The sequence below is a fragment of the Lemur catta genome, chromosome 1 (assembly GCF_020740605.2).
Source record: "Lemur catta isolate mLemCat1 chromosome 1, mLemCat1.pri, whole genome shotgun sequence".
In the NCBI taxonomy this organism is placed as follows: domain Eukaryota; kingdom Metazoa; phylum Chordata; class Mammalia; order Primates; family Lemuridae; genus Lemur; species Lemur catta.
In genome coordinates, this window is record NC_059128.1 from 78,441,068 (window position 1) to 78,456,505 (window position 15,438).

At 36.1% G+C, this 15,438-nt stretch overlaps 1 protein-coding gene across 2 annotated transcripts in view; it reads left to right on the forward strand.

Moving 5' to 3' along the window:
• CTDSPL2 (CTD small phosphatase like 2) overlaps positions 1-15,438 on the forward strand; it is a 92,606-nt gene that overhangs the window by 13,199 nt on the left and 63,969 nt on the right. For both annotated transcript variants that reach the window (XM_045528056.1, XM_045528047.1), the window contains exon 2: positions 12,824-13,032. In XM_045528056.1, coding sequence (XP_045384012.1) covers positions 12,847-13,032 — 186 coding nt within the window. In that variant the 5' untranslated portion in view covers positions 12,824-12,846. The remainder of the gene's footprint in view (positions 1-12,823; positions 13,033-15,438) is intronic.

Below are 15,438 nucleotides of genomic sequence, written 5' to 3' on the forward strand. Positions count from 1 at the left end.
TTCCAGTCTCTTTCTCCCAACCCTGCTTATCCTCCCATTCTATTTCCAGTTATGAAGTGACCAGAAAAACTAGATATATTGTGGATTTTTAAATGGAGAATTAAGACTACATATTTCACTACTGTGTGTACCTGACAATTTGCCTTTTTTTTTTTTTTGGCCTACAGATAATTTTATCATTTTTTAAAAAGAAGTAATTATTAAAACGGTGGGGTAGAAGGGCAAATTTTACATGCCTCCTTTTCCTGTCCTTTTATTTTGTTCCCATTATATTCTACCCCTTTTTCACAGTAGTTTGTTAGAAAAAAAATAGAAGAAATTTTGTTTTCCGATTCCAGACTCCTCCTCTTTCACTGTATTAGAAACCTTTGGGTTAAATGAAGATCTTTAGTTTTTTTTTAATGTGGTAAAATATACATAACATAAAATTTGACATTTTAACCATTTTTAAGTATACAGTTCAGTGGCATTAAGTATATTCACCTTGTTTTGTAACTATCACTGCCATCCATTTTCAGAACTTTTTTCATCTTCTCAGACTGAAACTCCAGATTCATTAGTCTTCAAGGTTCATCCATATTATATGTCAGAATTTCCTCCCTTTTTAAGGCTGAATACTATTTAATTGTATGTGTGTACCAAATTATTTTATTCATTCATCCACTGATAGATACTTAGGTTGCTTCCATCTTTTAGCTACTGTGAATAATGCTACTGTGAATGTAGGTGTACTGTTTGAGTTTCTACTTTCAATTCTTTGGGGTGTTTACCTAGAAGTAGAATTGCTGGATCATATGGTAATTCTGCATTAATTTTTTAGGAACTGTCATACCATTTTTCACAGCAGCTATACTATTATACATTCTCACCAGCAGTGCCCAAGGATTCTAATTTCTCCACATTCTCGCCAGCACTTCTTATTTTGTTCTTCCTTTTTTTGTTTTTATAATAGTCATCCTAATGAGTATGAAGTTGTATCTTATTGTGGTTTTAATTTGCATTTCCATAATGATGAGTGATGTGTCAAGTGTGTTTTCATGTGATTATTGTCTATTTGTATATCCTCTTTGGAGAAATGCTGTTCAAGTCCTTTGTCCATTTATGAATTGAGTTTTTTATTTCTGATTGTAGAAGTTCTTTATATATTCTGGATATCAACTCCTTATGAAATGTATGATTTGCAAATACTTTCTCCCATTCCATGGGTCCCCTTATCCCTCTGTTGATGGAGTCCTTTGATATATAAAAATTTTTAATTTTGATGTCCTGTTTATCCATTTTTTCTTTTGTTGTCTTGTCTGTGCTTTTGGTGTGATATCCAAGAATCCATTGCCAAATTCCATGAGCTTTTCCTCTGTATTTTCTTCTAAGAGTTTTATAGTTTTAGCTCTTGCATTTAGGTCTTTGTTCCATTTTGAGTTAATTTTGTATATAATATAAGGTAAGTGTCCCGCTTCATTTTTTTTTTTTTGCATTTAGATATCCATTTTTCCCAGCCCCAAATATCTATAGCTTTAATAGGGGTACAGATAGGCCTGGTGCTGAGATATGGAATGTGGTTTTTTATATTATTTGTATAATGGGTTAATTTCTAGATTTTTAAATTTAGTTATATTATGGGTTAGCTGCCATAGAAGCCGCCCTGGAACACCTGCCCTTATTTGTAACATTGTTTCTATAAGAAGTTTAATTTTGAGCTCCTAGCAGCCAATTAGTAAACACAGCTTTTACAAGTTAATCTTATTTTGAGCTTTTTGCACAAATTGAGATTCTGCAGAAAAAATCATCCATTCCAATGGACTATTTAGGCAAAAAGCAGAAGTAAAAAATGTTAGAGAGTAATGGGAAATTGGAATTTTTGCTAACTTTTTAATTAGTTAAAATGTTTTGTTGGTGATAAATACACTATTTTCACATTGTAGCTTATTTTTGAAATTATCCAGAAATTGTTACTTAAAACACTTCTGCCATCTTCTCTACCTCCATTTTCTCTTTTGTAAAATGGAAATAATAGTCTACTTTATGTGGTTCAACTACTTTATATAGTTTAAAAGATTTTGGCACTTCAAACAGTGCTTTGGGGCCGGGCGCGGTGGCTCACGCCTATAATCCTGGCACTCTGGGAGGCCGAGGTGGGAGGATCACTCGAGGTGTCAGGAGTTCGAGACCAGCCTGAGCAAGAGTGAGACCCCATCTCTACTAAAAATAGAAAGAAATGATTTGGACAGCTAAAAATATATATAGAAAAAAAAATTAGCTGGGCATGGTGACATATGCCTGTAGTCCCAGCTATTCGGGAAGCTGAGGCAGGATTGCTTAAGCCCAGGAGTTTGAGGTTACCGTGAGCTAAGCTAACACTACAGCACTTTAGCCCTGGCAACAGAGTAAGGCTCTGTCTCAAAAAAAAAAAAAACAGTGCTTTGCACTTAACAATAAATGATATCTGGTTGTTAAAATGACTTTAACCTTTTTTGTGTTTGGATAAATGTAATTAAAATAGATACTTGATTTTAAAGTTTTTTTTTTTAAAAAGAATAAGTTGAAGGTTGGTTTTCTGAAGTCAGTAGGTAGGAACCTATAGTAGAAAGTGTAGCTGCGTGTGATGGCCTGCGCCTGTAGTGCAGCTTGCTCAGGAGGCTGAGGTGGAAGGATTGCTTGAACCCAGGAATTTGCGGCTGCAGTGAGCTGCGATTGTAGTACTTCATTCTGGGCAACAGAACGAGACTCTGTCACCTCACCCCACCCCCAAAAAAGAAAACCAACATAATGCTTTTAATACAGTGCTTTTGTGGTTGGGTTATGTTTCTGTATTCAGGTAAGCATAGACATTTAAGCCTTTATTTTTTATGATTTCTTTTTAGTAATTTGCAAGAAATATCAAAAGATTAAATTTAGCAAATATTTATTGAGATGCTTCTATCACACCAGTATAGTATGCTAGGCTCTCTGGAAATACAAATGATTTTTGAAATATTAAATATTAGTCCCATTATTTTGGGGAGTTAAGGCAGAAGATAATGCAAACATTTAAACTCTTACATTGAGCCATAATTAGCAAACTAAAAAGTTGTATAAATATCTGTTTTTAAAGTATTAAAGTTAAAAAAAAAAAATCCCCAAACTTTGAATTGCTTAACCAAGTTGCCAGTGTTAAATTTCTTCTTAAAAACTCTTCCTTATTAAGGTAATTGACAGTACATATTTGCAGATTTTTTTTTTTTTTTTTTTTTGAAACAGTATCTCACTTTGCTGCTCGGATAGAGTGCAGTGGCATGATCATAGCTCACTGCAAGTCCAAAGTCTGGGCTCAAGTAATCCTCTTGCCTTAGCCTCCTGAGTAGCTGGAACTACAGGTGTGCACCTCTGTACCAGGTTAATTTTTTTTTTTTTTTTTGGTAGAGATGGGGTCTCACATTTCCCAGGCTAGTCTCTAACTCTTGGCGTGAAGTGATCCTCTTGCTTTGACCTCCCAAAGTCCTGGGATTACAGGTGTGAGCCACCTGCCCAGCCTATTTGCAGATTTTTTTTTTTTTTTTTTGGAGACAGAGTCTCACTGTTCCCTGGACTAGAGTGCCGTGGCGTCAGCCTAGCTCACAGCAACCTCAGACTCCTGGGTTCAAGCGATCCTTCTGCCTCAGCCTCCCGAGTAGCTGGGACTACAGGCATGTGCCACCATGTCCGGCTAATTTTTTCTGTATATATTTTTAGTTGTCCAAATAATTTCTTTCTATTTTTAGTAGAGATGGGGTCTCGCTCTTGCTCAGGCTGGTCTCAAACTCCTGAGCTCAAACAATCCACCCGCCTCGGCCTCCTAGAATGCTAGGATTATAGGTGTGAGCCACGGCACCTGGCCATATTTGCAAATTTTATTCAGTTCAGTTTAAGAAAATTTTTTAGTTAGAACTCATTTAATATTTTTTAATGTTTGCATTATGAAGTAATGAGCTTCACGTCTCACTAAACATTCAAACATTCTCAGTTATCTTTCTTTGGGATTGCTACATGAGGTGTTTCTGCTTTAGTTGGGGAAATTGAATTCAGACCATTTTTCAGCATTAAAATGGAAACTGGAGATGGCCTGTAAATATAATTAAATTGTGTAGTTTTACTAGTTTTTTTTTTTATCTTACAATTAGCAGGCATTTTAGAAATTAAAAATACGGATGTGGAAAACTCAGTCATATAAGCACTCTTTATATACTGCTGTTTGAAACCACTTCTCCAGAAAGCATACTACCAAATGTCAGCCATCTTTGACCTAATAAATTGACTCTAAGAAACTATCTTAAAGAAAGGAATCAGAAATATAAACTGAAATTTATGTAGTTATTCCTTTTGAGGTAATGTTAGTGAGTAATTATGAAAAATTTAATTTTCTGACAAGTCAGTGATCAAATAAATTTTGAAACATTTATCTGTGTGTGGGAATATTATATGGCCATTAAAAATTCTTAAATTTTTAAAAGAATATTGGTAAAGTGTTTATAGTTTGAAAGAGGAAAAAGCAGGTAATATACGTAGTATAATTCTAAACATTGATTAAAATATTTATACATATTAAAATAAGCAGAGTAATGTACCCAATTTCATTCATCTCTGAGTTAAGGAATTATGGGAGTTTTTTTCATGTTTTTCTGTCCTTTTAAAGGTTTAAAATAACATATGTTTTGTAATCAGAGAAAAGGCTCAGTATGTTCACCTGAAATAAGAATTTTTCCAACTCTTAAAGGATCAAGAGTGAATTTTGTCTTATGTAGACTAAATATTAATAATTACATATACCTCTCACTGGATTGTTGGAAGCTTGGCACATAATTGATATGTATTCACTGCATTTTCCCCCCTCTGAGTTTGGGTCATACTTTCCTGTTTCTGTCATGTCTCTTAATTTTTTATTTGAAAACTGGTCATTTTACATAATTCCCCCCTCAAAGGTTGTTGTTTGTTTAGTAACTTCCATAGGCAAAGTTTATGAAATCTATCTTTCTGCAGTGTGTGACCACTAATTTCTCTGCTTAATTATTTTTATTTGTTTTAAAATTTCTTGCTTTCATTTTTAAGCCCAGCTTACTGGGGCATATCCACTGTATCTGCATAGCCTAGTGGTCAGCTAATGATTCAACAGATGTTGAGCTTAAACATCTTGAGCACAGATCTCAGCTGTAAAATTTTGGCAAATAGGTCCAATACTCCTATCAAATTAGAGGGCATTTCCTTTCCCCAAAGCAACTTCTTTTCTGATTTTTTTCTCCTTAGATTATTTTTGTCTCTAATAAAATTTCTTGTTAATGGAATCATCAAACATGTATTCTTTTGTGTGTGCAGTTGTTCAGCATGTCTGTGGGATTCTTTCCGTTGATGATATCAATAATTAACAATTACTTTCTGATGCTGATTAGTATTCTATTGTATGAAAATACCACAGTAGTCAACTTTCTGTTGTTGGGCATTTGTGTTGTTTCCACTTGGGACTAGAAACAGCCTTATTGTGAATAAGTCCGCCAGAAACAGTTTTGTAAAACTATATTGTGAACGTGTTTTACATTTCTCTTGGATAAGAACTTAGAAGTGAAATTAATGGGTCAAAGAGTTAGGTGTACATTGGAAATTGCACAACTTTACCAAAAAACTTACATTTGTACCAGTAGAGTATGAAAATTAAGTCTTTTTGCCATTTAAGTAGATGTAAATTGGTATGCCTTTGTGGTTTTAATTTATACTTTTGTTTTGAGATGGGGTCTGGCTCTTGCCTGGGCTAGAGAACAGTGACATCATTATAGCTCACTGCAACCTTAAACTCCTGGACTCAAGGGATCTTCCTGCCTCAGCCTCCTGAGTAGGTGGGACTACAGACATGTGCCACCATGCCTCTAATTTTTCTATTTTTTCTAGAGGCAGAGTCTTGCTATGTTGCTCCAGCTGGTCTCCAACTCCTGGCTTCAAGTGATCCTCCCTCCTCACCTTGGCCTCCCAAAGTGCTAGGATTACAGGCATGAGCCCCTCTGGGTGTAGCCCATAAAGGATATTGACACTGACTTGTGGTTTTCTTTTCTTGTAGTGTCTTTATCTGACTTTGGTATCGTGGTAAGGCTGGCTTCATAGAATGAGTTGGGAGATATTCTTCAATTTTTTTTTTGGAGGAACTGGAGAAGGATTGCTGTTAATTCTTTAAATATTTAGTACAGACTGGGTGAAGTGGCTCATGCCTGTAATCCTAGCGCTCTGGGAGGCAAGGTGAGAGGATTGTTTGAGAGCAGCCTGAGCAAGAGCAAGATCCTATTTTTACTAAAAATTGGAAAAATTAGCCGAGCATTTTGGCAGGTGCCTGTAGTTCCCAGCTACTTGGGAGGCTAATACAAGAGGATCGTTTGAGCCCAAGCGTTTGAGGTTGCAGTGAGCTACCATGACACCACTGCACTCTACACAGGGCGACAGAGACTGTGTCTCAAGAACAAAATAAATAATTAGTATAATTCACTAGTGAAGTCATCTGGTCCTGGCCTTTTCTCTGTGGGATGTTTTTTGATTACTAATTCAGTCTGTTATCTGTTTATCAGTGTTCAGATTTTCTGTTTTTTTTAGTCCATTTTGGTTGCTTATGTCTTTCTAGAACTTTGTACATTTTATCTAGGTTATCTAATTTATTGGCGTAAAGCTGTTCATAGTATCCCCTCAGAATCATTTTTATTTCCATAAGGTTGCTATTAATGTTCTCTCTTTTTTTCTGACTTTAATAAGTTGAATGTCTTTTTTCTTGGCTAGCTTAATCAAAACTTCATCAATTTTGTTGCTCTTTTCAAAGAACCAACTTTGGTTTCATTGATTCTCACTGTTTTTCTGTTATCTATTTCATTTATTTCTCCTCTTTTCTTATATTTCTAACTCAGTCCCGTTGTGGTTGGAGACCATATATAGGCGTACCTCAGAGATATTGCGCATTTGGTTCCACTACAGTAAAATGGATACTGCAATAAAGTGAGTCACATGAATGTTTTGGTTTCTCAGTGCATATAAAATCTGTTTCTACTATACTGTATTTAAGTGTGCAACAACAAAAAAAAGCATTATGTCTAAAAGAACAATGTACACATCTTAATTTAAAAAATACGTTATTGTGGCCAGGCGCAGTGGCTCATCCCTATAATCCCAGTGCTCTGGCAGGCCAAGATGGGAGGATTGTTTGAGGCTATGAGTTTGAACCAGCCTGGGCAACATAGCAAGACCCTGTCTCTACAAAAAAAATTAAAAATTAGCCAGGCACGTACCTGTAGTCATAGTTACTTGGGAGGCTGAGGTGAGAGAGGATCGCTTGAGCCCAGGAATTGGAGGTTATAGTGCGCCACTGCACTCTTGCCTGGGTGACAGAGAGAGACCCTGTTTCTAAATAAATAAATAAATACTTTATTGCTAAAAATGCTAACAATCATTTGAGCTTTCAGCAAGTCATAATTTTTTTTTTTTTGCTGGTGGAGGGTCTTGCCTTGATACTGATAGCTGCTGACTGATTGGGGTGGTGGTTGCTAAAGATTGGGGGTAGCTGTTGCAGTTTCTTCAAATAAGACAAGTTTGCCACATCAATTGACTCTTCCTTTCCTGAAAAATTTCTCTGTAGCATGTGATACTGTTTGATAGCATTTACCCACAGTAGAACTTCTTTCAGAATTGGAGTCATTTCTCTCCAACACTTCCACTGCTTTATCAACTAAATTTATGTAATATTCTAAATCTTTTGTTGTCATTTCAACAGTGTTCACAGCACCTTCACCAGGAAATGAAGAAACCATGTTCTTTGCTCATCCATAAGAAGCAACTCTTCATTTGTTCAAGTTTTATCATGAGATTGCAGCAGTTTAATCATATCTTCAGCCTCCACTTCTAATTTTAGTTCTCTTGTTGATTTTACCACATCTGCAGTGACTTCCTCCACTGAAGTCTTTCTTGAACCCCTCAGAATCATCCATGAGAGTTGGAATCAACTTCTTCCAAACTCCTGTTAATGTCGATATTTTGATGTCCTCCCATGAATCATGAATGTTCTTAATGGCATCTGGAATGGTGAATCCTTTCCAGAAGGTTTTCAATTTATTTTGCCCAGATCTGTCAGAGAAATCACTGTCTGTGGCAGCTATAGCCTTACTAAATATGTTTCCTAAATATTAATAATAAGACTTGAAAGTTAAAATGACTCCTTGATCCATGGGCTACAGAATGGACATTGTGTTATCAGGCATGAAAACAACATTAATCTCTTGTACATCTCAATCAGAGCTCTTGGGTGACCAGGTGCATTGATAATGAACAGTAATATTTTGAAAGGAATCTTTTTTTCTGTACAATAGGTCTCAGTAGTGGACTTAAAATGTCAGTAAACCATGCTGTCAACAGATGTGCTGTCATTCAGACTTTGTTGTTCCATTTATAGAGCATAGGCAAATTTAGCATTATTGTTAAGGGCCCTAGGATTTTAGGAACGGTAAATGAACGTTGGCTTCAACTTAAAGTTAACAGCTGCATTAGCCCTTAGCAAGAGAGTCAGCCTGTTCTTTGAAGCTTTGAAGCCAGGCATTGACTTTTTCTCTCTGACTATGAAAGTCCTCCATGATATCTTCTTCCAATAGGAGGCTGTTTTGTCTACACTGAAAATCTGTTGTTTAGTGTAGCCACCTTCATCAATGGTCTTAGCTGGATCATCTGGATAACTTGCTGCAGGTTCTCCATTAGCACTTGCTGCTTTAGTTGCACTTTTATGTTAATGGAGATGGCTTCTTTTCTTAAACCTCATGAACCAACCTGTGCTAGCTTCAGACTTTTCTTCTGCAGCTTCCTCAACTCTCTTAGCCTTCATTAGGCTTTGGCTTAAGAGAATGCTGTGACTGGTTTGATCTTCTCTCCAGCCTGCTAAAACTTTTCCGTATCAAAAAGAATGCTATTTTGCTTTCTTATCTTGTGTTTACTGGACTAGCACTTTGAATTTCATTCAAGAACTTTTCCTTTGCATTCACATCTTGGCTGTTTGGCACAAGAGGCCTAACTTTTGACCTGTGTTGGCTTTTGATATGCCTTCCTTACTAAGCTTAATCATTTCTAGTTTTTGATTTATTAATAAAGTGAGAGATGTTTGACTCTTCTTTGAACACTTAGAGGCTATTGTAGGGTTATGAATTGGCCTCATTTCAATATCCTTGTGTTTCAGGGAATAGGGAAGCCCAAGGAGAGGGAGAGAGATGGGGAATGGATGGTCAGTGAAGCAGTCAGAACGCACTTGGCATTTATTATGTTTGCTGTCTTATATGGATGTGGTTCGTATAGCCCCAAAACAATTCAAACAGTAACATCAAAGATCACAGATCACAAATCATTATTATAGATAAAATAATAATGAAAAAGTTTGAAATATTGTAAGAATTACCAAAATGTGATACAGAGACATAAAGTGAGCATATGCTGTTTTAAAAATAGTGATGAAAGACTTGCTTAATACAGAGTTGCTTCAATTTGTAAAAAACAACCCCCCCTCAAAAGAAAAAAACCAATACAGTATATGCAAAGCACAACAAAATGAGGTATGCCTATACTTACTTGATTTCAATCCTTTTAAATTTATTAAGACTTGTTTTGTGTCTTAACAGGTGTACCACCCTGGAGAATGTTTTGTGTATAAGTTGAGGAGAGTTTTCTGTTGCTGTTGTAGTGTTTTATGTATGTTAGATCTAAAGAGTTGTTCAGGTCTTCTATTTCCTTGTTAATCTTTTGTCTAGTTGTTTTATCCATTACCGAAAGTGGGGTATTGAAGTCTCTAACTATTAATTGTCTTTTTCACTCAGTAGTGACAGTTTTTCCTTTATATATTTTGCGGTTCTGTTTTTGGGTACATATATATTTATAATTTTCCACTAAGCGTTGCTTAGTACATCTTAGAAATTTTTATGTATTCTATTTTTGCTATCTTTCAGTTCAAAATATTTTTAATTTCCCTTGTGATTTCGTGGCTCCTGATTTATTTATAAATATAATTTAAAATTTCCAAGTATTTGGTACTTTTAACGTTTTTGGTTATTGATGTATAATTTGATTTATAACTCGGGTCAGAGTACATACTTCATGCGGGTTTAGTCTTAAAATTTATTGAGACTTGTTTTATGGCTCAGCATATGGTCTATCTTGGTGAGCACTGCATGCATGATTGAAAAGTATGTGTTTTCTTCATCCATTGTGTGAGTGGTCAATTTTGGAAGTTCATTAGGGCTTGACTGCTTCAGTCCTTTTGGACCTATTAAGTACATCTTTTACAACCTACTTATAAAAAGGGCAAAACCTCTACACATCAGCTTCCTTTTTCAGATGTTCATCTTTCTTTCCAGTGAAATACCCCCTCGTTATTTTTGAGTTCAAAGGGCTGCCTTCTAAGCTTTCCCAAAGCCCTCTTCACTTTCTTCATGCAGAGTGATTTAGCATTTTATATATATAATATGATAATTAAATATGCTTACCTGCTAGGTTTTTTTGCTTTTCATGGGCAGAGATTATCGTTTTCAATGTTTTATTTCCATTCTGGCAACAGGTCACCAATGAGCATTTTATTTGAATGAGTTGAACCTCTTAAGACTGGACTACTTATATGTGTCTTTAGTCTTTTAAGACGTCCTTTACAGCAATATGTTTTTTCACAATTTTTTTGACTTCCATTTAATGATTGTGGGTTTAAGGTAGGTTCACTCATAGGTATTTTTGAAAAGGCTCTTATAAAAATTTTTACAGAAATTGATTAAAAACAACTTTTAGAAAAAATTTCCCCATGCTTTGCTATATAGAAATATTGCTATTCTAAGGGAGCTCTGTGTTGAAGAACAAAGGAATTCAGAGAAAATTTATGGATTATAAATCGGATTATTAAATAAGTAATAGATGCCTTGAATGATAAATCCCTTTATACTTTAACATTAACTCTTTAGGAGAAAAAGCAGTATTTGTTTTACTTGGAGATGGCAACTTAAAACCGAACACCATTTGGTTATGGAAAAAAGTAGTCATTTGGAAAAATACTTTCGGACTCCTCTGGTGAATTCTTTGAGTTTGTAGGGGATGTCTTAGGTCAGTTCAAGTTGCTATAACAAGAATGTCATAAATTGGGTGAGTGGCTTACAAGCAAAAGAAATTTCTTTCTCATACTTCTGGATATTTGGAAATCTAACATCAGGGTGCAGACAGATTTGATATGTGATAAGGGCCTGCTTCCTCATACACCACCAGGCTCTTTATATAACCTTATTGGGACACTAATCCAATTCATGCCCTCATGACCTAATCACCTTACAAAGGGCCCACCTCTAGATACCATCACATTGGGGATTAAGTTTCAACATGTGAATTGAGGTGAGGGGTGCAAACATTCGGTCTATAACAGGGTTTTTGTTTTTTTAAGTAGGCACTATAAATGTATATAGTTTCTGTGTTTCAAAAAAGTTTATTTTCTGTAATTGTTGTGTTTATTTAGTAAGAACACAATTTCTGAGACTTCCTAATTGGTCATTGAAGACTTTAATCTTTGCCAGGAATTTCTATAGCTTTGGGAGTTTAGTGTCCTTAACTGGAGTTAGACTTTTCTGTGAAAGCGTTCACTGTTGTGAACAGCTTTATCATCCGCTGCACATTATAGCCTTTTCTTTTTTTTGGAGACAGAGTCTCGCTCTTTTGTCCTGACTGGAGTGCCATGGCGTCAGCCTAACTCACAGCAACCTCAAACTCCTGGGCTCAAGCAATCCTTCTGCCTCAGCCTCCCAAGTCGCTGGGACTACAGGCATGCGCCACCATGCCCGGCTAATCTTTTCCATATATTTTTCGTTGTCCAGATAATTTCTTCCTATTTTTTAGTACAGACGGGGTCTCGCTCTTGCTCAGGCTGGTCTCAAACTCCTAACCTTGAGCCATCCTCCTGCCTCGGCCTCCCAGAGTGCTCGGATTACAGGCGTGAGCCACCGAACCTGGCCTTGTTTGTAGCCTTTTTTAATACATTTTTCATTTTGAGCCTCAAGATGGTAAGGTGAATATATTTTTTAGACAAGTGAAAAAACACAGGTAAGTGACTATAGTTTAGCTATGACTGAAGTAGGATTGGAATTCACATCTCTTAATTCTTAGTTTAGTAGTCTTTGTATTCTGTCTCACAAATTCTAACTCAGGGTATGGCCTTAACTCCATAGAAGTGTTGGTAGAATTTTGCCATCCATTAATTTTCCTATCTATAAAATGAGAGAGTTTAAGTAGGTAGCCTCATAGTTTCTTTCTGATGTGAATTCAGTTTTAAAAGTATCTTCTGTGGTAAGATTGGGATTTCTTAAGATGATTGAACCATTGTTGTTACACTAGGATTGTTGACTATTACAGTTATGCTCATGGAATTCATGCATTGACTGAGTTTTTTCCACTACATTGTGACTTCCAGAAGGGCAAAACCCTGTCATATCTTGTTGACTGTTTACTCAGTGCTTACCTATCCCAGTGGTTAAGTGATCAATAAATAATTGTTGAATGAATGATTAAACACATGATAATGTGGGCATGGGTGGAGGCAGCATAGTATTGTGGAAAGAGCAGGCACAACACACTCTTTGATGTTACCTTTACTTTTTTTTCAGAGGTTGTTGGAAAGGTTACATATTAAGTACAAAACACAGTACCTTTTACTTAAAATGTTAGTTTTCTTATTTCAGTCTCCTAGAGATTTAGGCTTCTTTTTAAACCAAGAGATTTTTATTATATAAGGTGGGCACATTTGGGTACGCTAGGTTGAATTTTAATAACCTTTGTTATTTTTCTCTTATAGGTTACATGTGGCACCCATAAAAGATGAGGCTGAGAACACGGAAAGCTTCTCAGCAATCAAATCAAATCCAGACACAACGCACTGCCAGAGCAAAGAGGAAATACTCCGAGGTTGATGATAGCCTGCCTTCAGGAGGAGAAAAACCACCGAAGAATGAAACCGGCTTGTTGTCTTCAATTAAAAAATTCATTAAAGGAAGCACACCCAAGGTAATGGTTTTACCTTATACTTATGTATCATTTAAAGTGAAACTTAGAATGTTTTCTCTATGCAAGTACAGATGAGAAAGCTGACATTTCTAGAGTTCATTTTCAGAAGATGTCTATATTTTAGTGTTATTTTACTTTAAGCGTTTTACATGCAAGATACTTAATGGCAATTCAAGAAGAACATTATTTATCCCATAGAACTAATCCACTTAGCCTCTGCTTTTTCAGCATAGTAATAATTATAGGTGGCAACATCAATTTTTCCTTATTCTTTTACTTGAGTTCCTTTTACTTCCATTTTCTTTCATTTCAAAGAGAGTTAAAGTTTCTTGTTAATATCATTCACTATCTAGGGTAGTGATTTCTTTTATCTGAATTCCAACATTTGTACAAATGAAGACGTATTATTTCAATAAAGAGGAAACAAGATTGCTAAAAAAAGAATGGCCTCTGACCAGGAGTCATATGCACCAGATTCATACTCTGGACCCACTCGAGTGACCTAAGGAGAGCCATTTACCCCTCTGAGCCTTAGGAAGATAGTTAAATGGGACTAATACTAACTGCTGTGTTTGTCTCAAGAGTTGTTTTCACATTAGATGGCACAGCATGTAGAAAAGCAGTTGAGAAATGTTAAGGCACTGTATAAATGTTTAGTGTTTTTCGTTTTGTTATGACTGTTTACTAATTTTGTGTTCTTTCTTGGATAATTTATATGATTTTTTTTCATTATAATGTAAGGTTATTGACTTGTTCATGGGGGTGGATTTTCTTGTAATAGTATTCACAAAGCTTAATTACTGTGAATCACTGGCAAGATTTATAAGTATTTTTTTTTGTGTGTATAGGGGTTTTTTTTGTTGTGGCGGCTTTATTTTTTTATGTTGCTAATATTGTAGCTATAATTTCTTTGTTAATTTTAAGTAATTAGAATTTTTTAAAAGTTTGAGTTATATAAACCTAGAAGTATCCTAGTATTATCACATAACAGAGATCAAATTTTTTTTTTTTTTTTTTTTTTTGAGACAGAGTCTCACTTTGTTGCCCGGGCTAGAGTGAGTGCCGTGGCATCAGCCTAGCTCACAGCAACCTCAGACTCCTGGGCTTAAGCGATCCTACTGCCTCCGCCTCCCGAGTAGCTGGGACTACAGGCATGAGCCACCATGCCCGGCTAATTTTTTTGTATATATATTTTTTAGTTGGCCAGATAATTTCTTTCTATTTTTAGTAGAGACAGGGTCTCACTCTTGCTCAGGCTGGTCTCGAACTCCTGACCTCGAGCGATCCACCCGCCTCAGCCTCCCAGAGTGCTAGGATTACAGGCGTGAGCCACCGCGCCCGGCCTAAAGATCAAATTTTTTCTAGAAATATGAATACCCATTTCTATAAATTCCTAATGGGTTGTCATCAGCCTGTGTTGATGGGAAGCTTACTGTATATCAGTTCATTCTCGTGAACAGTTGTAATTGTTGCAAAGTGCCTTCTCATCTTGTAGAAAATATATCTACTCTTTACTTTCTCACATGTTCCTTTTTTTGCAGTGTTTCTCTTGAAAACAGATACTATGTTCCCTTACATGTGCAAGGGCAAACGTTCAGTCATTATCTAGGTTTAGTATTTCTAGTTTTCATTGCATGGCATTATATGATATATATCACCATCTTGGTGACCTTTTCCTGTTATTCATAACAACCAGAAGTGAGGATAGGTTTTTGTTATATTTTCTAACTTTTGTTCATATTCACAGTTGACCCATGAACGATGCGGGGGTAGGAGTTTGAGACCAGCCTGAGAAAGAGCAAGACCCCGTCTCTACTAAAAATAGAAAGAAATGATCTGGACAGCTAAAAATATATAGAAAAAATTAGCCGGGCATGGTGGCTCATGCCTGTAGTCTCAGCTACTCGGGAGGCTGAGGCAGTAGGATTGCTTGAGCCCAGGAGTTTGAGGTTGCTGTGAGCTAGGCTAACACCACGGCACTCTAGCCTGGGCAAGAGAGTGAGACTCTGTCTCAAAAAAAAAAAAAAAAAAAATCTACATATAACTTTTTTTAATTTCAAAATATTAAGGGGGTACAAATATTTTTGTTACATGGATACCTCGTATAATGCTTAAGCTGGAGTTTTTGGTGTGCCTGTCAACAGAATAGGGTTCATTTTATTCAATAGGTACATTTTTATCCCTCCCTTTCCCCTCTCACCCTACTCCTTTCTTGGTTTCCAGTGTCCTTTATATCTCTTTGTGCCTGTGTACACCCATCGTTGAGCTCCTGTTTATTAGTGAGAACATATGGTGTTTGGTTTTCCATTCATGATATACTTCACTTAGGATAATGATCTCCAGTGCCATCCAAGGTGCTGTAAATGACATTGTTTCATTCCTTTTTATGGCTGAGTAGCAGTATTC